The following is a 22,877-nucleotide window of genomic DNA, read 5'->3' on the forward strand; positions in this document are numbered from 1 at the left end:
ACGACTCTGGACACAGCTATCATTTCCTGGGGTCAGTCGGGCTAGACAACAGAAAGGTAGCAAACGGCACATTATAACAGCTGTGACAGTCAGACACTGGGACTTACAGTAATTCCATAGTCATGGCAAACACCACTGAATTCTGAGTCACCCTAAAAATTAGGGCCAGCCCTCTAAAGTTTACCAAGAATCAGAGCCAGTGCTCTTTTCACTCCTCTCTACCCTTCTCATTCTCACGCAGCTCAACTTGAGGAAAGAATTAGAGAAACCGAACCAAGAAAATAACAATAGAATGGAAAGGTGTGTGTGTGTGTGTGTGTGTGTGTGTGTGTGTGTGTGTGTGTGAAATATATGTGTGTGTGTATATATACATACAGTATTTATATCCATCTAGTGGCTTTCTCAGATTACCTTGAGATTTTTTTACCCACCTTCAAGCCCTGAAGTGTCAGATCATAGTTTTAGATAGGTTCCTGTCCCTCAAAATGTACCAAACCCTAAAATATAATTGGCTTAATATGATTAAAGATACAATGTTAGAAGCAACTTTCAGTGATTCTTTCCACATTACATGTCCACTTACCATATACATTTAACTCTCAAGTTTTATGATTTCCAAATTTCTTTTCACACCTGGCTTTTTGTCATGAGATACAGTACCACACAACAAGAGTAAATGTAGCTGGGATTGTACAAGCTTTCGGTATCCGTACAAATAGTGTATGATGGGGACCAGCCGTCAATAGGACTGTAGAAGCAATATGGCTGAAGAAGAGTGTTCAGTAAAACAAGGGTTACATTAAGGGGATGATGATTGAATGGGTGGATGTAAGGCAATTTCAAACAGCTTGCCAAAGGAAAGCCTCATTTTTCCATTTTCTGGTACAATATCTAATTTCTGGCTCCTCATTTCCTCCATGATCTGATAATTATGAAATTCTAAATAAAGTGTCATCTTTCTTGCAACAAATCAATGAACAGAAAGCTCCCATCAGATGTTTCCTAAAGCTCCTGCTGATTGTTTCCTGAACATCTATCCCACAAACCGCACAGCAAGCTCTTGGAGAACAAGGAACCCTCTCGACCCCGTACCAAAGACAGCTTCTGTGAGTGTGCATTGGTGTATGTGTATGTGTGTGCATTTAAAAAGAGGACTAAGAAGTAATAAGCAATTGATAATAATGAGTGACCACAAAATCACCTTTTACTACCAATTTCAGATTGAAGTTTAGCCCTTTCCAAACGCTGTGGTACAAATATGGAAAAGGAAAATTCCTCCTCGTTGTATATTTGTCCATACAGATACAGTAACATTCTTTTTTTTTTTTTTTGCATTCCTTATCACAAATTTATACCAATAGCACCATCAATACACAATTATGTTCTGGGCATCCGTCTCCCTATAATACAATTTGAAGTAATGCCACCTTCATTCCTTATGCAAAGCTTATAATACTCCTGTAAATACAAAGGTCAACTTGTGAAAATTAGAAAAAAAATTCTATGGGTTACTAACTAAACCTTCAGATACACAGGTAAGCCTAAACTTATCTACTAATAAAGTAACATTATGGAGAAACTTGTTTTAAACACTCTTCCAGCCTACCAAAAATTACAGATATTCTCACTTTTGCAAAAAGCTCCCATCTTCTGCATTCTGTTTGTTTCAATTATTCAGGGCAACCCAGGCTGATAATTACACAGTCCCCAGTTGCTGAGTAAAAGTGATGCTTAATTAGCCAGCAGGAAAGATCGATTAAGATCCAGCAGGGCATCTTGTGAGGTTCTCTCACATTTCTGGAGGGAATAGATTCTGGCTGTGCCCTTCCAAAGGATAAAATTCCCTGCTTCTAAGGAGTTTCAGTGAGCTTTAAAAGTAGATGCTAAGATCAGTCAGGCACACAAATTAAATCCCAGTCATAACCCTACAGATGTTCTCCCTTTTCTAAGAGTACTTAGTTCAAACATTCTGAACCATATTGCCATTGGGTTGAGAAAAGCTTAAAATAATATTCAACTTATCCCCCAAATCTCTTTCAGTTACCACATTTCAAGCAAAAGATGGCCAGGAAATACACTGTAAAAGAAAAATTTTATTCTTTCTCCCCCAAGCAAATGTATGTATGTATCTGTCAGACGCTCACATTCTAAAAGGCACAAATTAGGTCAGGACCTCTCATTTTAAAAAGTCAATGACCATGATACTCTAAACCAGTCTGAGACTAAAACATTCCAATATGGCCAAAGAATCAACTGGTAAGTCTGGTTTAAGTTTTCTATTAAGGAAGGAGATGTGGAAGTAAAATCAGAACCAAAAATCACAACAAAAATTATGTCATACCGCCTAACATCTTCCCTTTAGTAACTTGGACAGGCATAAATGTTTAGTTTTTCACACATTTGGCCAAAGTATTCAATAAAGATGAACACAACAGTCTACAGCTAAAGGCAGATTCTTTATCTTAAGGTACATAATTATAAAAATATTTTTATTTTGGTATACTAACTACACTAATCATGCCTGCCTACCTCCAATTCAATTCAGTAAATATTTAGTAAGCCTCTATCAAGTATAAAGAACTATGATAAGTACATCTTACCTCTTTAATGTATAAGTAGATTTTAGTGGTTATAAATTGTGTAAAAGCTGACAAAGAAAAATGGAACCAGTTTATACAAACCTAGTTTTGATTTGCTGGAAGCCCCTTAGTATATGGTCTCTGTGGTCCCTTGCAGTAGCACTGAGGTTCTCATTCCGCAAACCTTCTGCCAAGAACTCCTCAGCATCTAAAAGAAATGGAAAGTTGATCAACAGAAAAGAAGAAGTAATAAGGGAGAATAGGAAAATCTGAAGGATTAAGAAATGGGTATTCTTTTCTCTTCAAAAACTTTAAAGTTGCAAAGCAATGTGAGTGCACTTACTACCACCAAACCATACACTTAGTAATGGTTCAAACAGTACGTTTTATGTTATGTAAATTTTACCTGAATAGAAAATAAATAAAACTTTATGTATGCCTATAAGTGATGCCTTCTGATAATCCAAGACCTTGCTATAAAGTTGGAATGTTAATACATATGTTAAGCACAAAAAATAACTATTTTCTAAGAAACATGTAAATATTAATTGTCTCTGATAGCAGAGGATGGACGGTCAATTTCATAAACCTATAAGTATCATAAACCAGTAATAGAAGGTCATAGGCCAACAGAAATGAGAAAGAAATACCAATAAATACAGCTGAAATAAAAAATAGAGTGGAACTACAAAATCAGGAACAAAAGGACAGGCACTCAAAGAAGAAAAATTGATTAGCAAAAGCATTATCAATGAAAATGACAATCTAACCAAGTGAAGGAACTCACATGGAAAGAAAAATGTGTCCAAGAGAAGGAAACTGCAATTAATGTGAACATACATTATAAAATAGGGACATGATAGGGACGCCTGGGTGGCTCAGTCAGTTCAGCATCGACTTCGGCTCAGGTCATGATCTCATAGTTCTTGAGTTCTAGCCCTGCATTGGGCTCTGTGCTGACAGCTGGGAGCCTGGAGCCTGCTTTGGATTCTGTGTCTCCCTCTGTCTCTGCCCCTCCCCAACTTGCACTCTGTCTCTCGCTCTCAAGAATAAACATTAACGGGGTGCCTGGGTGGCTTGGTCGGTTAAGCATCTGACTTCGGCTCAGGTCATGATCTCACGGTCCGTGAGTTCCAGCCCCACGTTGGGCTCTGTGCTGACCGCTCAGAGCCTGGAGCCTGTTTCAGATTCTGTGTCTCCCCCTCTCTCTGCCCCTCCCCTGTTCATGCTCTGTCTCTCTCTGTCTCAAAAATAAATAAACGTTAAAAAAAAAATTTAAAAAAAAAAGAATAAACATTAACTAAATTAAATAAACAAAATAAAACAAGGACATGATAGAAATATATAGCATGAAACAAATCATATTATGTTGAAAGAAATATATAGCATGAAACAAATCATGTTATGTTGAAAGAAATGGGGGGGCATCTAGATATCTTCAAAGATAAAATACATTGATAATGATTACAATTGTCAGAAATACTAGCTACATACTTAGTATGCAGAAAAGGGTTATTACCCCTAAAATATATATAAATAACACAGTCAAAATTTTCCACATTAAAAAACAGTGCCTGCAATATAAAACTATGTCATATACACTACAAAAATAATGTTATGAATTTATACAGTTGGGTTACATAAGCATGCTTAAAAATTTGTTTTATATTCACACCATTCAACAACACCAAAGCAAAACAAAACAATCTTAGATAGCCCTCACCAGTACTTTTGATGAGGTATAAAGTTCTGGAAATTAAAAGTTTCACAGTGGACCGCCACCAACTTCCAGGGTTTGCACCACATCTATTGCATGTGTCATTTATGGGTTCTTTTAAAGTTCTCTGAAGGCTAAAGAATGAGGAAATGGGAAGTTGAATTAAAAGATAAAAATAAATGCTACCCAAAATTCAATGAATGTAATACACCTACTAATATGGACAAGGACACATGATCATCTCAATAGAAACAGAAAAAAGCATTTGGCAAAAATTCAAGATAAAAAATACTCAACAAACCAGAATAGAAGGAAACTTTCTCGGCCTGATAAAGAGCAGCTACAAAAAACTCCACAGCTAACATCATACTTCATATCAAAGACTGATGTTTTCCCCCTGTTCCGAAGATCAGAAACAAAATAAGAATGTTCTGTTCTCACCACATATACTCAAAATTGTACTGTTGCTAGCCAGGGCAATTGCACAAGAAAATGAAATTAAAATAGTCCAGATTAGAAAGGAAGAAGTGAAACTATCTCTACTTGCAGATTACATATTCTTGTGTATAGAAAACCCTAAGGAATCCACTAAAAAAAGCTATTAGAACTAATAAATTCAGTAAGTTTGCAGGAAACAAGATTAATGTACAAAAGCAATTGTCTTTCTGTAGAGTCGCAATGAACAAACCAAAAATGAAATTAGAAAAATTCCACTTAAGATAGCATAAAACAGAATTAAACACTTAGAAATGAATTTAACAAAAGTAACACAAGACTTAAACTCTTAAAATTGCAAAAAAAACTGTTAAAAGAAATTAAAGATCTAAATAAATGGGAAGACATCCATGTTCAGAGATGGAAAGACTTACTATTGTTAAAACGGCAATATTCCTCAAATTGATCTGAAGATTTAATGCAATCCCTATAAAAATCTTGGTTGGATTTTTTGCAGAAATTGATAAGCTACTCTTAAAATTCATGTGAAAATTCATGGAATCCAGAATAGCCAAAACAATTTTGAAAACGAAGAACAATTTGGACAATTCACATTTTCTGATTTCAAAACTTACTATAAAGTTACAACAATCCAGACAATACAGTAGCAGCAGAAAGGCAGACACATAAATCAAAGGAATAAAATGAAAACTTCACAAATAGGCCTTCACATTTATAGTCAATAAATTTTTGACAAGGATGCTAAGACAATTCAATAGGAAAAAAATTTTTTTTCAACAAATAGTGCTGGAACTACTGAATATCCATATGTAAAAACCCGAAGTTGGATCCCTACCTCAAACAATATACAAAAATGAATGCCAAATGGATCAAAGACCTAAATGTAAAATGTAAAACTATAAAGCTCTTAGAAGAAAACAGGCATAAATCCTTGTGACCTTGGATTAGGTAATATTTCCAAAATTAGGTAAGTGTCTTAGATGTGATGCCAAAAGAATAAGCAACAAAATAAAAAATAAATTGGACATCAAAAATTAAAAATCACTGTGCTTCAAAGGATGTCATCAAGAAAGCAAAGAGACAACGCACAGAACAGGAGAAAATTTTTGCAAATCATATAGCTGACAAGAGACTTCTATGTAGAATATATAGAGAATTCTTACAACTCAATAATAAAAAGACAAACAATTCAATTTTTTTATTTTATTCTTCTATTTAAATTCAAGTTAATTAACATATAGTGTAGTATTGGTTTCAGGAGTAGAATTCAGTTCATCACTTACATACAACACCCAGTGCTCATCACAAGTACGCTCCTTGATACACATCACCCATCTGGCCCATTCCTCACTCACCACCCCTCCAGCAACCCTCAGTTTGTTCTCTGGATTTCAGAGACTCTTGTGGTTTCTCTCTCTCTGTTTTTATTTTATTTTTCCTTCCCTTCATCTATGTTCATCTGCTTTGTTTCTTAACACTTCAATTTTAAAATGAGCAAAGGAGATGAACAGAGATTTACTCCCCCCAAAAATATACAAATGGCCAATGAGCACATGAAAAAATGCTCAACATCAACTGTCATCAGGGAAATGCAAATCAAAACCACAAGGAGATACCACTTCACACTCACTAGGATGGCTGTAGTTAAAAGATGGACAAAAATGAATGTTGTCAAAGATGCAGAAAAATTGAGACCCTCACATATTGCTGTTGGCAATGTAAAATGGCGTTGCTGCTATGTAAAACAGTCTTGCAGTTTCTCAAAAGGCTAAACAGAGAGTTACCAAAAGACCCAGCCATTCCACTACTAGATATATACCCAAGAGAAATGAAAACAAATGCTCATAACAGCATTATTCTTACTAGTCAGTACGTATGTGGAAACAACCCAAATGTCTATCAACTGATGAATGTGTTATATCTATACAGTGGAATACTATTCAGCAATAAAAAAGAAAAAATGAAATGAAATGCCACATGCTACAATATGGGTGAATCTCCAAAACTATTATAGTAAGTGAAAGAAACTAGTCACAAGGACCACATATTGTATAAATCAATTCACATGAAATACACAGAACAGGCAAATCTATGGAAACAGATTAGTGGATGCCTACAACTGCAGGAGGGAGGGGAATTGGGGAGTGATGGCTCAGGGGTTTAAGTCTTCATTCGGGATGATGAAAATGTTCTAAAATTTGTTGTGGTAATAATGGCACAACTCTGTGGATATACTAAAAGCCACTGAATTGTACACTTAAAGTGTAGGGTAGGTTGCATGGTATATGAACTGCATATCATCTCAATGAAGCTGTTAAAAAATTAAATAGATAAATAAATAACAACATCTACAGATATCCTTCTCAACTTTCAAAACTGGAGGAAAATGAAAACATCCCTCAAGGACCCAGACAGAAAAAATAAGTTTCTTACAAAACAACGGAGTCAGAATGTCCTCTCCACAAAATAAACATCAGAAGATGAAAGTTTTACAGAGTTTTAAAGGAAAAATTCTGTGTTCAAGAATTCTAAACATAGCCAAGATGTTGGTTATAAGAAGGAGACCAGAAAAACATTTTCAAACAGTTGTGGCTCTCAACGTCTACCACCTACATTCTTTTCCTGAAGAAAATCTTTTCAACGATACACTCTGAACGGCCAAAAGACACACGAAAAGATATTCAACCATTTACAACACCATTTACAATGATGGAACTAGAATGTGTTTTGCTAAGTGAAATAAGTCAGTCAGAGAAAGATAAATACCATATGATTTCACTCATGTGGAATTTAAGAAACAAAAGAGATGAACCTATGGGAAGCGGGGGTAAGAGAGGGAAACAAACCACAAGAAACTCTTAATGATAGAGAACAAAATGAGGGTTGATGGAGGGAGGTGAGTGGGGAGATGGGCTAGATGGGGGATGGGTATTAAGGAGGGCATGTGTTGTGATGAGCACTGGGTGCTTGTATGTAAGTGATGAATCACTGAATTATATTCCTGAAACCAATATGGCACCGTATGTTAACTCAAATTTGAATATAAAAAAATAAATAAAACATCAGCTATATATGTAATTTGAAATTTCCTAGTAGCCTCATTTCAAAAAGTACCAAAAAAAGATGGAATTAATTTTAGTGATGTTTACTTATTTTTTCCAATCCAACAGATCCAAAATATTATCATTTCAATACATTGTCAATATAAAAATTTTTGTTGAGGTGTTTTATCTTTTTTGTAGTAAATTTTCAAAACCTCGTGTGTATTTTATACTTGACAACACATATCAGTTCAGACTAGTCACATTTCAAATGTTCAATAGCCATAAGTGGAGAGCAGCTACTGCTTTGGATAGTACAGATATAGAGGATTTAAATAATATAATTAATAAGGTAGATGTTAGGAGTGAACTAAACTCTGCAACCTAAGAATAGAATATATTCTAAAAACTACCCTCAACCTAAAAATAGAATTTACAACTGACAAAAAATTTATAAAGTTGATTAAACACTGGATTACAAAGGAAACATCAATAGTTTCTTTAAAACTCAAAATTAGAAAGATCTTGTTTTATGACCACAATGAAATAAAACCAAAACTTAAATCAAAAAGAGTAAACAGGGGCATCTGGATGGCTCAGTTGGTTAAGCCTCCAACACTTGATTTCAGCTCAGGTCATGATCTCACCATTGGTGAGATGGGGCCCTGGGCCTGGCTGTGTGCTGACAGCGCAGAGCCTCCTTGGGATTCTCTCTCTTCCTGTTTCTCTGCTCCTCCCTTGCTCTCTCTCTCTATCAAAATAAATAAACATTAAAAGAAAGAGTAAACAAACCCTGCCACACCTAGACATTGAAAACACACTCCTACTTATGTCATGGATCAGAAAGGAAACTCAAAACTACATTTACAACCTACTGAGAAAGTAGCCTGGATAAAACATTATAAGATATAACCAGTGTTGTATTGAGTGACAAATTCATAGACTTAAATATCTCCAGTATTAAATAAGAGAGAATGAAAATTAATACAGTAAGCACCAAACTCAAGAAATCAGAAAAGAGCAATAAAACAAGTCTATGGCAAATAGGAAGAAGGAAACAATAAAGATAAAAGCAGAATTAATAAATCAGAACAGTGGCTGTCGTAACAGTGCTCTCTGGAGTCATAAGCCTCTGATAAGGAAGAGAAAAAGCAGGGGCAGGTCAAGTGAGCGAGACTCTGGGAAATCCCCTCCTTTCCCCTCACTCCCCTTTGTCTGAATCACAAGCACTTGGCTTTTATCTATTTATACACTGTGATTTCACATAATACTTTAACTTTGAAAAGGGTTCCATTGCACAACTTAATGGTTAAAAAAGCACTGACCTTAAAACAGTGGGAAAAAAATGTGTAAATGCTAAATGAGTGTTAACAGCTGGGAATTTTCAGAGGTGAGGGGGAAATCCAATAAGCTAATAAACCATCAGCAAAGGTAATCAAGGAAAAAGGAAAGAAAGCACAAATATACAGAAATGAAGCAGAATAAAAGGAAGCAACAACAAATACATGAATTTTAATAAGTATGAAATATTTCATAAAGCTGGTGAGATTTCAAGTTATTTTAATGTGATTTTATGTATTCTGCATTTTGTGATATTATCTCTCTCTCCCCTTTGAGAGGTTCTTTTCTTTTTTTTTTTTTTAACATTTAATTATTTTTGAGACAGAGAGAGACAGAGGATGAACTGGGGAGGGTCAGAGAAAGAGGGAGACATAGAATCTGAAACAGGCTCCAGGCTCTGAGCGGTCAGCACAGAGCCCAACGCGGGGCTTGAACTCACGGACCACGAGATCATGACCTGAGCCGAAGTCGGCCGCTTAACCGACTGAGCCACCCAGGCGCCCCTGAGAGGTTATTTTCAAAAGTAAGATGCTATGCAAACAAAATAAAATGTCATGCAAATAAATTTGAAAACGTCAGTGAAACAGTTTCTGAGAAAAAAATAAATTTCTAAAACTGAATTGAGAATGGAAAACCTGAATCTGGAACATGCTAATAACCAGGGAAAAAGAAGAAATGTTGGTCAAATTGTTAAAAAAAAAAAAAAAAATTCAGATTCATACAGTTGTATAAATGTCTTTCAAAGTTTTAATAAATCATTCCCGTACTACATGAACTGTCCCAGTGCACAGAACAGAATGCTTCTTTTTTTTTTTTAAATGTTTATTTATTTCTGAGACAGAGAGAGACACACAGCATGAGCGGGGGAGGGGCAGAGAGAGGGTGAGACACAGAATCCAAAGCAGGTTCCAGGCTCTGAGTTGTCAGCCCAGAGCCCGACGCGGGGCTCGAACCCACAAACTGTGAGATCATGACCTGAGCCGAAGTCAGACGCTCAACCGACTGAGCCACCCAGGTGCCCCAACATAATGCTTCTTTAATTATTTGTTATAAGCCAGCATAATCCCAGTTCTAAAAGAGCATAAAAAGGAATCAGTTTAAAGTTAATGTAAATACAAAAATCCTAAATGAAGTACTAGTAAGTCAAACTTAGCAGTACATTAAAAGAATAATATAAAGTTTATCCTGGGAATATAACGATGTTTGAATATTATTGATGTGTTTCATACTTATTTAGTATGTTAAAGAAGAGATCTATACAAGCAGGTTGATAAATGGCAAAACCTCACCTCATGATATTTATTATCTATTTGTGACAAAACTGTATTTTTAAATTTTTTTTATTGAAATTCTAGTTAGCTAACATAAATGACAAAACTGTATTAATAGAAGTAAAAAAATACCTTCTTAGCCTAAGAAATATATATATCACAAACCATCATCACATTTATGCCTAAAATACTAAAATCATTATTATTAAAGAAGAAGATTGGTTTGGGGCACCTGGGTGACTCAGTCGGTTAAGCAGCTGACTTCAGCTCAGGTCATGATCTCGTGGTTCACGAGTTTGAGCCTCGAATCAGGCTCTGTGCTGACAGCTCAGAGCCTGGAGCCAGCTTCGGATTCTGTGTCTCCCTCTCTCTCTGCCCCTGCCCCACTTATGGTCCCTCTCTCTCTCTTTCTCTCTCAAACATAAATAAACATTAAAAAAAAAAAAAAAAGAGCAAGATTGGTTTGCCAACTACTCCCACTATTAATTAACACTGTTCTGGAGGTTCTAGACAAAAAGAAGCCTAAGGAGGAAAAATAAAATTGTCATTATGCAGATATTATAATCAAATATATACAAACTTAAAACTCTGAACTTGAAAACTTTTAGAACTTGTAAGAATTGGGTAGGGTAGCCAGAAGATAAATATTTTAAAAATCATTAGCTTGCTGGGTAATAGCACAATAACTTGTGTTGGACTAACTTTTGCAAAGATAAGAATTATCAACAAAATATTTAAAAACAACCATTTTAAGGCACCAAACAGTACCCAAAGGCAGGCAGAAACTGGCAGGAATTTGACTGTTGAAAGAAAGGAACTGCAGAATGAGACTTGCATTTTTACAGCTTTTCCTCTAAGGGTACACCCAACCCGTGTGGGATGGAGTAACTGAGGAATACCCTCAGGCAAAGCTTAATGGAAGGTGGGACAACATCAAATGCCAATACTTACATATATTCAGTGTCCCAGAAGAGCAGAAAGAAATGGGCAAACAAACAAACAAACAAAAACCACAGAAGAAATAATAGCTGAAAATTTTCAATTTTGGTAAAAAGTATTAATTTATAGGTTCAAGAAGCTCAGTGCACATCAAATAAGATAAATATAAAGAAAACTAAATGTAGGCACATTATAGTCATACTGCAGAAAACCAAAGATAAAGAGAAAAATTTCAGGGGCGCCTGGGTGGCGCAGTCGGTTAAGCGTCCGACTTCAGCCAGGTCACGATCTCGCGGTCCGTGAGTTCGAGCCCCGCGTCAGGCTCTGGGCTGATGGCTCGGAGCCTGGAGCTTGTTTCCGATTCTGTGTCTCCCTCTCTCTCTGCCCCTCCCCCGTTCATGCCCTGTCTCTCTCTGTCCCAAAAATAAATAAAAAACGTTGAAAAAAAAAAAAAAAAAAAGAGAAAAATTTCAAAGAAGGCAGAGAAAATGACCCATTACATATAGGAGAATAAGGATAGGAATAAAAGTGACTGTTCATCAAAAATAATAGAGGCCAGAATGACATCTTGAAAGTGCTGAGAAGAAAAAGAAAAAAATAAAAACAAAAAAACCTGTCAACCCAGAATTCTATATCCAGTGACAACAGTCATCAAAATGTGAAGGCAAAATAAAGACATTTTTCAGATAAATAAAAATGGAGAACATTTTTTGCTAGGAAGCCTGCACTAAAAGAAATCTAAAGGAAATTCATCAAGCTGCACCAGTGGGAAACTCAGATCAAAAGGGGCACCAAAGTGCTAAGTATGTGGGTATATATAAAACATTATCACTTTTTTTCTCTTCTTAATTTCTTCAAAAGACAGCTGGCAAGTTAAACCACAGATAAACACTGCATTTTGTTATTTATAACATATGTATGTGTAAAATATATGGCAACAACAGAGGATGGGGGAGGCAGGTAAATGAAACCAGTTTATTGGCACAATATTAACCTAAGCAGACTGTGACAAATTAAGGATATTGTAATCACTGGAGTAAATCTAACAAACAAAATAAAACAAAGAGGTACAGTTTTTAGAAATAGAGAAATTAAAGTGGAATACTAAAAAGCATTTGATTACTTTTTAACAAGGCAAGTGTAACTAAAAAATGTGACAATTGGAAAACATATAGTAAATGGTAGACTCTAAACCCATTCATAACAATAATTATATTAGATATAAATGAACTAGGGCCGCCTGGGTGGCTCAGTTGGTTAAGTGGCCGACTTCGGCTCAGGTCATGATCTCGCGGTCCGTGAGTTCGGCCCCGCGTCGGGCTCTGTGCTGACAGCTCAGAGCCTGGAGCCTGTTTCAGATTCTGTGTCTCCCTCTCTCTGACCCTCCCCGTTCATGCTCTGTCTCTCTCTGTCTCAAAAATAAAGAAACGTTTAAAAAAAATCATTTAAAACAAATAGATATAAATGAACTAAACACTCCAATTAAAAAGCAGAGGGGTGCCTGGGTGGCTCAGTCGGTTAAGTGTCCAACTTCGGCTCAGGTCATGATCTCACGGTTTGTGAGTTCAAGCCTCTCATTGGGCTCTGTGCTGACAGCTCAGAGCCTGGAGCCTGCTTTGGATTCTGTGTCTCCCTTTTTCTCTGCCCAATCCCCACTTCCTCTCTGTCTCTCTCTGTCTCTCAAAAATAAATAAACACTTGAAAATTTTTTTTAAAAAAAGCAGAGTACGTGGTAATCAAAAAGAATGAAATCTTGCCATTTGCAACTACATGGGTGGAACTTTAGGGTATTATGCTAAGTGAAATTAGTCAGAGAAAGACAAATATCATATGACTTCACTCATATGAGGACTTTAAGACACAGAACAGATGAATACAATGGAAGGGGAGCAAAAATAATATAAAAACAGGGAGGGGGACAAAACATAAGAGACTCTTAAATATGGAGAACAAACAGAGGGTTACTGGAGGGATTGTGGGAAGGGGGAGGGGGTAAATGGTTAAGAGGCATTAAGGAACCTACTCCTGAAATCATTGTTGCACGATATGCTAACTAACTTGGATGTAAATTAAAAAAATAAAATAAATTAAATTAAATTAAATAAATAAACCTAAAAAATTTTCAAAAAGCAGAGTACGTTTGACTGAATAAGAATGCAAGACAATTACATGCTATCTACAAGGAACACACTTTAAATATAAACACACAGGCTGAAAATAAAAGAATGGAAGTGATATAGAAGCAAACAGCAAGCATAAAGAAGTTAGAATGGCTATATTAATGTAAGACAAAGGAGACTTCAAGACAGGGAGTATTACCAGAAATAAAGAGGGATATTTCATTATGATAAAAAGGCCAAGTCATAAGGAAGATAGAATCATAGATGTGTATGCACATAACAAGAGCTACAAAATACCTGAAGCAAATTCTGACCAAATTAAAGAGAGGAAAAGACATGTCTACAATCATAGTTGGGGATTTTACCAGCCTCCTTCAGAAACTAATAGAACAACTAGAAGAATAATCACTAAGGAGATAGAGGACCTGACCAACACCATCAGTCACTTTGACCTAATTGACATCCATAGAATGATCTATTCAACAACTGCAGAATATACATTTTTTTTAATGCACATGGTGTGTTCAGCAAAATATACCTATTCTAGGCCATAAAATAAGTCTTCATAAATGCCCAAAGTCTAAAACCTTATAGAATATGTTCCCTGACCACAAAAGAATTTAGAAATTAGTAACAATAAGATATCTAAAAAGATAGATATCAACAGTTTTAGATATCTATCTAAAAAGATAGATTTCAACAGTTAGAAATAAAATAAAGCAAGGAAGAAATAGTATTCTTTGAATAAAACGAATATTTCAAACAGAATGACTATAAAATACAACATACTTAAATTTATGGGATTTATAGATTCCTGTAGTTAAGTGAAATGTACAGTTTTAAATGTTTGTGTTAGAGAAGAAGAAAATTTTAAAATCAATGATCTAAGTCTTCACCTTAAAAAACTAGAAAAATATAAGTAAATTAAACCCCAAGTAGAAAAAAGAAAATAATAAAGATAAGGGTAGAAATCAATTTAAAAAGCAGAATAAACATTAGTTGGTTCTTTCTAATGACCAATAAATTTGATAAACCCCTAACAGGTTTATCAAGATCCATCAAAGGAAAGAAAAAAACCCCACAAATTACCAATATCAGGAATGAAGAAAGGGATATTATTAAAAACCTCACAGAAGTTAAAAGAATACTAAGGGAATATTATCAACATCTTGTCGCCAATAAATTTGACAACTTACATTAAACCGACAAACTCCTTGAGAAGCACAATTTAACAAAATGTGCAAGATGAAATACAAAATCCAAATAGCCCTATATCTATAAAAGAAATTGAATGCGTAGTTAAAAAAAAACAACAACAACAAACTTTCCAGAAAGGTTAGGCCCAGATGATTTCACAAGTGATTTCTACCAAACATTTAAGCTAGAAAGAATACCAATCTTACACAAACTCTTAGAGAAAACAGAGTAGTGTGAGCACCTTCTAATTCATTTTATGAAGCCAGCATAACTCTGATACCAAAACTTGATAAAGATATTAAGAGAAGAAAAATTACAGATCAGTGTATAATACATTTGACCTTCAGTTTGGAAGCTAAGGCTAATCACAGTGAATGTGATCTGAACACACTACTCAGCACTGAATGGGAAAGAGAATTTAAAAGGTCCCTCAGTATATCACCTCCCTTATGTAACCAAGCTTACCACTCTATCTGATGGGCTTTCTGTTAAGTATCAATCATTTTAAAACAAAATCTTTTCTAATATAAATATCACATCACACCACATCAGAAGACATCGGGTTTCCTATGAGGTAGATACTACTGTCCCATTTTCTGGATGAGAAAACAAAGGTTAAAAAAACTTGCTTCCAGGTGACACACCTAACAAAGATATGAACTCAAGCAGTCTGGTTCCAGAGCCTGAGCTCTTAATCACTACCCTGTGCTGCTCCTCCAAAGACATTAATCCAGTAACATAATTATAGGTAAATAAATTATGGTGTGTCATATTTGAATACTATGCAACCATTAAAGTATCCAGACAGATTGAGAGAGGAAAAGAAAAAAGAGATATTTCTCAGACTTTAGAAAATAAACACAAACATATTTTACCTTTCCCTCTAATAAAAAAGGTATTGCTGCTCATTGTAGAAAATTTGGAAAATACAGAAATTGATATAAGGAAGAAAATTGCAGTTACTTGCAATTCCACCATTCTTTAAGTTTTTATTCTCTGCTAACATGACCTTTTAATCTTCATTTACAAAAATAAGATATCAAATGTCCTGAGGTTGTTACACTCAACTTTGGTTATTGGTTGGGATGCCTGGGTGGCTCAGTTGGCTAAGCCTCTGACTTTGGCTCAGGTCATGACCTCACGGTTCGTGAGTTCAAGTCCCCCATTGGGCTCTGTGCTGACAGCTCAGAGCCTGGAGCTGCTTCAGATTCTGTGTGTGTCTCTCTCTCTCTGCCCCTCCCCTGCTCGTGCTCTGTCTCTGTCTCTCTCTCAAAAATAAATAAACATTAAAAAAAGAAAAATAACGATAACTAAAAAAATGAACTTTAAAAAGAAAAAAAAACATTGGTTATTGGTTATATCATAGATCCACATAATTAAATATTATATAGCCATCTAAACATAATATTCACGATGAAATTTTAAGAAATTCAGAAAATTCTCATAGTGTACTTTTAACACAATAGTGAAGAAGAAAAAGGAGGAGGAGGAGGAGGAGAAAGAGGAAGAAATTGGAAGACTGACTTTACTCAACTTCAAGACTTGCTATAATGTTGCAGTGATCAAGACAGAGTGGTATTGTTGAAAGATTGGACACACAGATCAATGAAACACAACAGAGAGTCTAGGGATAGGCCCACACAGAGTCAACTGATTTTTGACAAAGGAGTAAAGGCAATTCAACGGAGAGGGAATAGTCTTTAACAAATGGTGCTGGAACAATTGGACATCCATTCACCAAATTTTTTTTGAAAAGACACAGATCTTTACACCTTTCACAAAAATTAACTCAAAGTGGATCACAGACCTAAGCGTAAAACATAAAACTATAAAACTTTAGAAGATAACATAAGAAAAAATGTAGGTGACCTTGTTTTTGGCAATAAGCTTTTAGCTACAACACCAAAAGCATGATCCATGGAAGAAATAATTGGTAAGTTAGACTTCATTAAAATGGAAAATTTCTGCTCTGCAAAGACAATAGGAGAATGAAAAGACAAGACACAGACTGATAGAAAATCTTTGCAAAACATACAACTGATAAAGGACTGGTAACTAAAATACACAAAGAATTCTTAAAACTCAACAATGAGAAAATTAAAAATCCAATTTGAAAATGGACAAAAGATCTGAGCAGATACCTCACCAGAGATGATATACAGAAGATTAAAAACCATATGAATAGATGCTCAGCGTTATGTGTCACTAAGGAATTGCAAATTAAAACAATAAGAAATCACTACATGTCTATTAGAACAGCAGTATTTACCCAATTGAACTGAAAATGTATGCCCATACAAAAACCTGTACATGGATGTTTACAGCAGTTTAATTCATAATTGCCAAAACTTGGAAGCAACCAAGATGTCTGTCTGTAGGTGAATGGATAAATAAACATCCAGACAATGGAATGCTATTCAGGACTAACAAGCAATGAGCTATCAAGCCATGAAAAGATATGGGGAAATCTTAAGTGCATATTACTAAGTGGAAGAGGCCAATCTGAAAAGGCTACATATTGTGTAATTCCAATTATATGACATTCTGGAAAAGGCAATACTATAGAGACAGTAAAAAGATCAGTGGTTGGCAAGGGGTCCAACAGGAGTGGGGAAGGGGTGAATAGGTGAAGCTCAGAGGATTTTGGGGGCAGTGAAACCAGACTATATGATACTTTAATGGTGTATACACAACATTATGCATTTGTCAAAACCTGTAGAACTTTACAACACAGAGTGAGCCTTAATGTCTACAAATTAAAAAAACAAAAACAAAAACAACCAACATTTAGGAGGTTGGGGGATCTCAGGAAAGAATGCAGATTGTAGCAACATAATCTCACTGTATTACCAATAATGGGGGGAACCTCACTGAAGGGGATGGGGGAAAAGGTACTGACCTAAGTAACTTTGGAAATAAGTGGAGTTTATAAGACTAAAGGCAAAAGAAACTGCACATAAATAATGGTCTTCAGTCAATGAAACTGGGAAACTGGGAAACTGGTCTTTTGTTTCCCAAAGGTGTATAGGTTAATGATTCTTATATTGCTATATGTGTATATTCTGATCAAACAATAAATGGGTGATGAATGGTTGGAACCAGGTTTCTCCCTGTTGGAATGGAAAGGAGAAGAGCAGGTATGAAGAATAGCAAGGAGAGGAGTGTAGAATGAATTAGAATTGAAGACATTGTAAAAACTCATGTCTAATTTTATATAGATACAGATGGTTACACAGAGGATTTTTTATAGATATATGTGTATATGGGATTATTATAAACACATGTGTTTCTTTGCTCTGTCAACGGAGAGGCCCTAAAAGAAACATCCCAGTACCGATGAGCTCACCCAGAACCCAGATCTTGGTTTCTAATACCAATTTTCAATAAAAAGGAAAAAATCTCCTTGGAGAAATGGCTGATTCTAGAACTGGGGCAGGAGATATACAAGATGAGCCTGGAGTATGTTGTAGTGCCAGAAAGTAAGAATATGCCCCGAACACACACTCACACACACACAATGATCATATCAAAAAAGTCACAGAAGCCACGTAAAAGAGGTCCCAATGGCCAAAGCTGGAACAATTTGAGCAATAAAATAAGTAATATTGGATTACAATTCAAAGTATAAAATAAGTATTCTTCATTAGTCCATACGTTTAAACAAGTAACTCAATAAATTAATAAATGGGAATGAAGAGACAAATCTCCAGTGCAGATGCATTCTAAATAATTTATGTAGATACTTCACTTTAAAGAAGGGGGAACAGGGGCGCCTGGGTGGCGCAGTCGGTTAAGCGTCCGACTTCAGCCAGGTCACGATCTTGCGGTCCGTGAGTTTGAGCCCCGCGTCAGGCTCTGGGCTGATGGCTCGGAGCCTGGAGCCTGTTTCCGATTCTGTGTCTCCCTCTCTCTCTGCCCCTGCCCCGTTCATGCTCTGTCTCTCTCTGTCCCAAAAATAAATAAAAAACGTTGAAAAAAAAAATAAAAAAATAAAGAAGGGGGAACATATGGGGTGCCTGGGTGGCTCAGTCGGTTAAACGCTTGACTCTTGATTTCAGCTCAAGAGTTATGACCTCATGGTTCGTGGGTTCGTGCCCCAAGGCAGGCTTTTCATTGCCAGTGTGGAGCCTGCTTGAGGTTCCCTCTCCCTCTTTCTCTGCCCCTCCCCTGCTCGCACTCTGTCTCTCTCTCTCTCAAAATAAATAAACGTAAAAAAAAATTGTTTAAGAAGAGGGAACATAAACTGCCACCCCTTAAGTGTAGGCTTCACATACAGACTTCCTTCTAAAGAATGCAGTACTGAAAGGCGGAATAAAGAGTAACTTTACAGTAAAGAAACCAGACAAACATTGCATCAACCAGGTGATCAAGGTCAATACCAACAGTCATGAATCATCTTAATATTACATACCCTCAACATGTGATAAGAATGGCACTTTACCACTGTGATATTCCTCACCAAAATTCATAGCCCTAGTCTAGTCATGAGAAAAACATCAAATTCTAATGTAGGCACATTCTACAGTACAACTGACCAGTGCTCCTCAAAACCTTCAAGGTCATCAAAAACAAGGAAAATTTGAGAAATTGTGACAGCCAAAAGGAATGTAAGGAAACTAAATTAAGTAAGGTATCATCGATAGGATCCTGGGACAGAAAAAAGGATATTAGGTAAAAACTAAGGGAAAGAGAATACACTATGAACTTTAGTTAATAACATATCTGTGTTGGTTCATGAACAGTAACAAATGTTATCATACTAACGTTAAATGTTCGTAATAAGGGAAACTGGGAAGAAGGGGAAATAGAACAGTGTACTACTGCTCCATTTTTCTGTGAATCTAAAACTGTTCTAAAAATAAGAAGTCTATTAATTTTCAAAAAGCAGTGTACAGTATAATTTTAACATTTTGAAAAAAAAAAAAAGGAGGGAGGACTGTAGACGTACTTGTACGTCTATCTTCGTTTCAGTTGGTGGTGATGTGCTGAGCTGGTTCATAGTTGTGAGCAGGGAAGGAGGCCACCTGGGCAGATAGAAAGTCGGGAATGAAGAGGAATCCTGTGAGAGAGGGGTGGTCACAGTGTATACTTTATTCCCACAGATTATAAATGTATACAGTTGGCCCTTGAACAACCTGAGTGTGAACTGACCAGTCCACTTAGATGCAGATTTTTTTTTATAAATACAGTACAGTGTTGTAAATGTATTTTCTCTTCCTTATGATTTCTTCATAACATTTTCTTTTCTCCAGCTTACTTTATTGTTTTCTTTAATGTTTATTTATTTTTGAGAGAGAGAGCGTGAGCAGGGGAGAGCCAGAGAAAGAGGGAGGCACAGAATCTGAAGCAGGCTCCAGGCTCTGAGCTGTCAGCACAGAGCCTGACAGGGGGCTGGAACCCATGAACCGTGAGATCATGACCTGAGCTGACATCGGACGCTTAAATGACTGAGCCACCCAGCTGCCCCGCCAGTTTACTTTATTTTAAGAATACAGTGTATGGTGCATATAACATATAAAATATGTGTCAATTGACTGTTTATGTTATTGGTAAGGCTCTGCTCAATGGTAGGCTACTAGTAGTTAACTTTTGGGGAAGTCAAAAGCTATATGAGGATTTTCAACTGTAGGGTTGGGGGGGGGAGGGGGGAGGAGGCAGCAGCCCTAACCCACACGTTCAAGGATCAACTATATAGTATTTTGTACTTCTACCCTCCTTACTGTACTCTTGTAAGTAAAGTATCCTATGTAATTGTATTTCTATATACTAAAAGTGTTAAAAGAACATCAACAGGATATAATTACCCCCCAATGATATTAAGAAAAGCTTGCCATTTTTGTTACGAGCTTACTTTTTCAAATTACTTTTTTGCAAAGCTTCCTTTCCAAATGTTAATTCACGTGCAAGTGTCATCTCCTCAGGAATAAAATAACACAAAGACAATCTCTGCTGTCTGTCTCATCTGCTTTTTAAAAATCAGATCTAAAATTACACCCACAACTTAGTAGATAAACAAGTGTATAAACAAGAAAAATATAAATAAAAGCGGGGCACCTGGGTGGCTCAGTTGGTTGAGCGGCCGACTTTAGCTCAGGCCATGATCTCATAGGGGGTTCATGAGCTCGAGCCCCACATTGGGCTCACTGCTGTCAGCACAGAGCCCACTTCGGATTCTCTGTCCCCCTCTCTCTTTGCCCTTCCCCAGCTCGCACTCTCTCTCTCAAAAATAAATAAAACATTTGAAAGAAAAAATGAGTTAAAAGCAAGGGCTATAAGGGCTGTGTGAGGGATTATATATCCAGTATTATACACACTTGCCTACTCATTTTATGAAGCCAGCATAACCCTGACATCACAACGTGATAAAGATATTAAGGAAACAAAAATTACAGATCAATATATAATACATTTGTCTTTCAATTTAGATGATGCCACTTACAGTGATTACGACCAGAAGGTGCCTGCACAACCCTGATCAGAAACACACTCCTCACCACTGAACAGGAAAGAGATTTTAAAAGGTCTCTCAACATATCAGCTCCTATATTTAACCCAGCTCACCAAGCTAACTATAGGTTTTCTGTTAAGCAATCAACCTTTTACAAACAAGTCTTCTAACATAAACATCACATCCTGCCACAACAGGATGCCTTAGGATCCTGCAATTGCATAACCCAGTGTGGAAAACACCACTGTGTAAGAACACTCTTGAGGCACCTCTGACCCTGCAGCTCTCACTGTGTATAATACTCAACGTTACAGGCTCTGCACATCGTTACCTTCAACTGGTAAGTGAGCAAGACGAACCACATGGTGTAAATGTCTTCACATCAAAGAGAAAAGACAAAATGAGAAACATACCATCAACAATGCCACTTTTTTTCTACACATCTTCATTCTTCAACAAATATTTGTTGAGTGCTTAATACATGCCAAGTGCTAGAAAAAGTGTATTAGATCTAAACTCTATCATAAGAGTATACAGTCTAGCAGAGAATACAGACTTAAATAGGCAATTAGAATAAACTGTGATATGAGTTAATTGTGATAATATGAAAAGGAAGGGAGGCCACAACGCCATGGTATAGGCACCTCATCTAGAGAGGGCAGTGAGTCAGGGGAGACCTCTTAGAGAACTGATCTTTTATCTGAAATTCCCAAATTAGCAGGCTAAGTATGTATGTTGTGTGTGGGAGAAGGTAGGGAGTTGGTGAAACTAGGAAAAGAATGGCACAAGCATGGGAATATCATGTACTAAGGTCCTGAGGTGACAGATCTCAGCTCAGCTGGAGAGACTGAAAGAGTCTCAACTTAGCAGAAGGTTAGAGGTGAGAGGGACAATGGTGAAAGATTACTCTGGAAGGAAGGCTTATAGTAGTATATGGTATTTCGTACTAAAAGTAATATACAGTGATTTTAAGTCCCATATTTAAAAGGTAAACTCAGCTCTGGCAAAGCTGTATCTGCATTTCATAATTCATAGATGCTCTAAAACAGACTCCCTCAGCTTCTAGGCAGCTTATTTGGACATCTATTCCAGCAAGTCAGAGTAGGAAAAGAAGACAGAAGGATAAGGGAACAGAAGGTATGTGGAACACTGTAGAAGTAATATGATCATCATACCCCTGCAGGATCTAAGGCCAGCTGAAAAGACTCTTGGCAGGATGTGTCCAAGATCACTAGGTTTTGTAGACTGGTGCAAGTTTCTGACATTTTCCCAAATACCTGACCTTGTCCATTTACTCTTTCGTTTATTTTGAGGACGATGATATCTTATGGGTCACATTTACTACTAAGATACTTGGGTATTCTTTTTCCTTTTAGGATTTTAAAAAAGTTTATTTATTTATTTTGAGAGAGAGAGAGACAGAGTATCGCAAACAGGTTCTGCACTGTCAGTGAGTGAGGAACCCGATATGGGGCTTGAACCCACGTACCTTGAGATCATGACCTGAGCCGAAATCAAGAGTCAGGCGCTTACCCGAATGAGCCACCTACGTGACCCTGGGTATTCTTTACATTAAATTAAATATCACAACTATTCCTTTAAATTATATATTCCTATTTTACAGAAGAAACCAGCCTGGGTGCTAATCCAGCTTCTACAAAGTCTCATTGACAGCTTCTGGTAGAAAGAAACCAAAATTTCTGATTCCCTATCACAGGTACACTGAAGATATCAGACCGTTAAGATTTCTGCAGTCACTCTTAAATGT

The 22,877-nt window shown here is 36.4% G+C and overlaps 1 protein-coding gene across 3 annotated transcripts in view; it reads right to left on the minus strand.

Moving 5' to 3' along the window:
* Window positions 1–22,877, minus strand: part of SKAP1 (src kinase associated phosphoprotein 1) — a 277,807-nt gene that overhangs the window by 242,417 nt on the left and 12,513 nt on the right. For all 3 annotated transcript variants that reach the window (XM_053892330.1, XM_053892328.1, XM_053892329.1), the window contains exon 2: window positions 2,682–2,787. In XM_053892330.1, the coding sequence (XP_053748305.1) occupies window positions 2,682–2,787 (106 nt within the window). The remainder of the gene's footprint in view (window positions 1–2,681; window positions 2,788–22,877) is intronic.

The sequence above is a fragment of the Panthera pardus genome, unplaced genomic scaffold (genome assembly GCF_024362965.1).
Source record: "Panthera pardus isolate Hobbes unplaced genomic scaffold, ASM2436296v1 HiC_scaffold_3, whole genome shotgun sequence".
Lineage (NCBI taxonomy): Eukaryota > Metazoa > Chordata > Mammalia > Carnivora > Felidae > Panthera > Panthera pardus.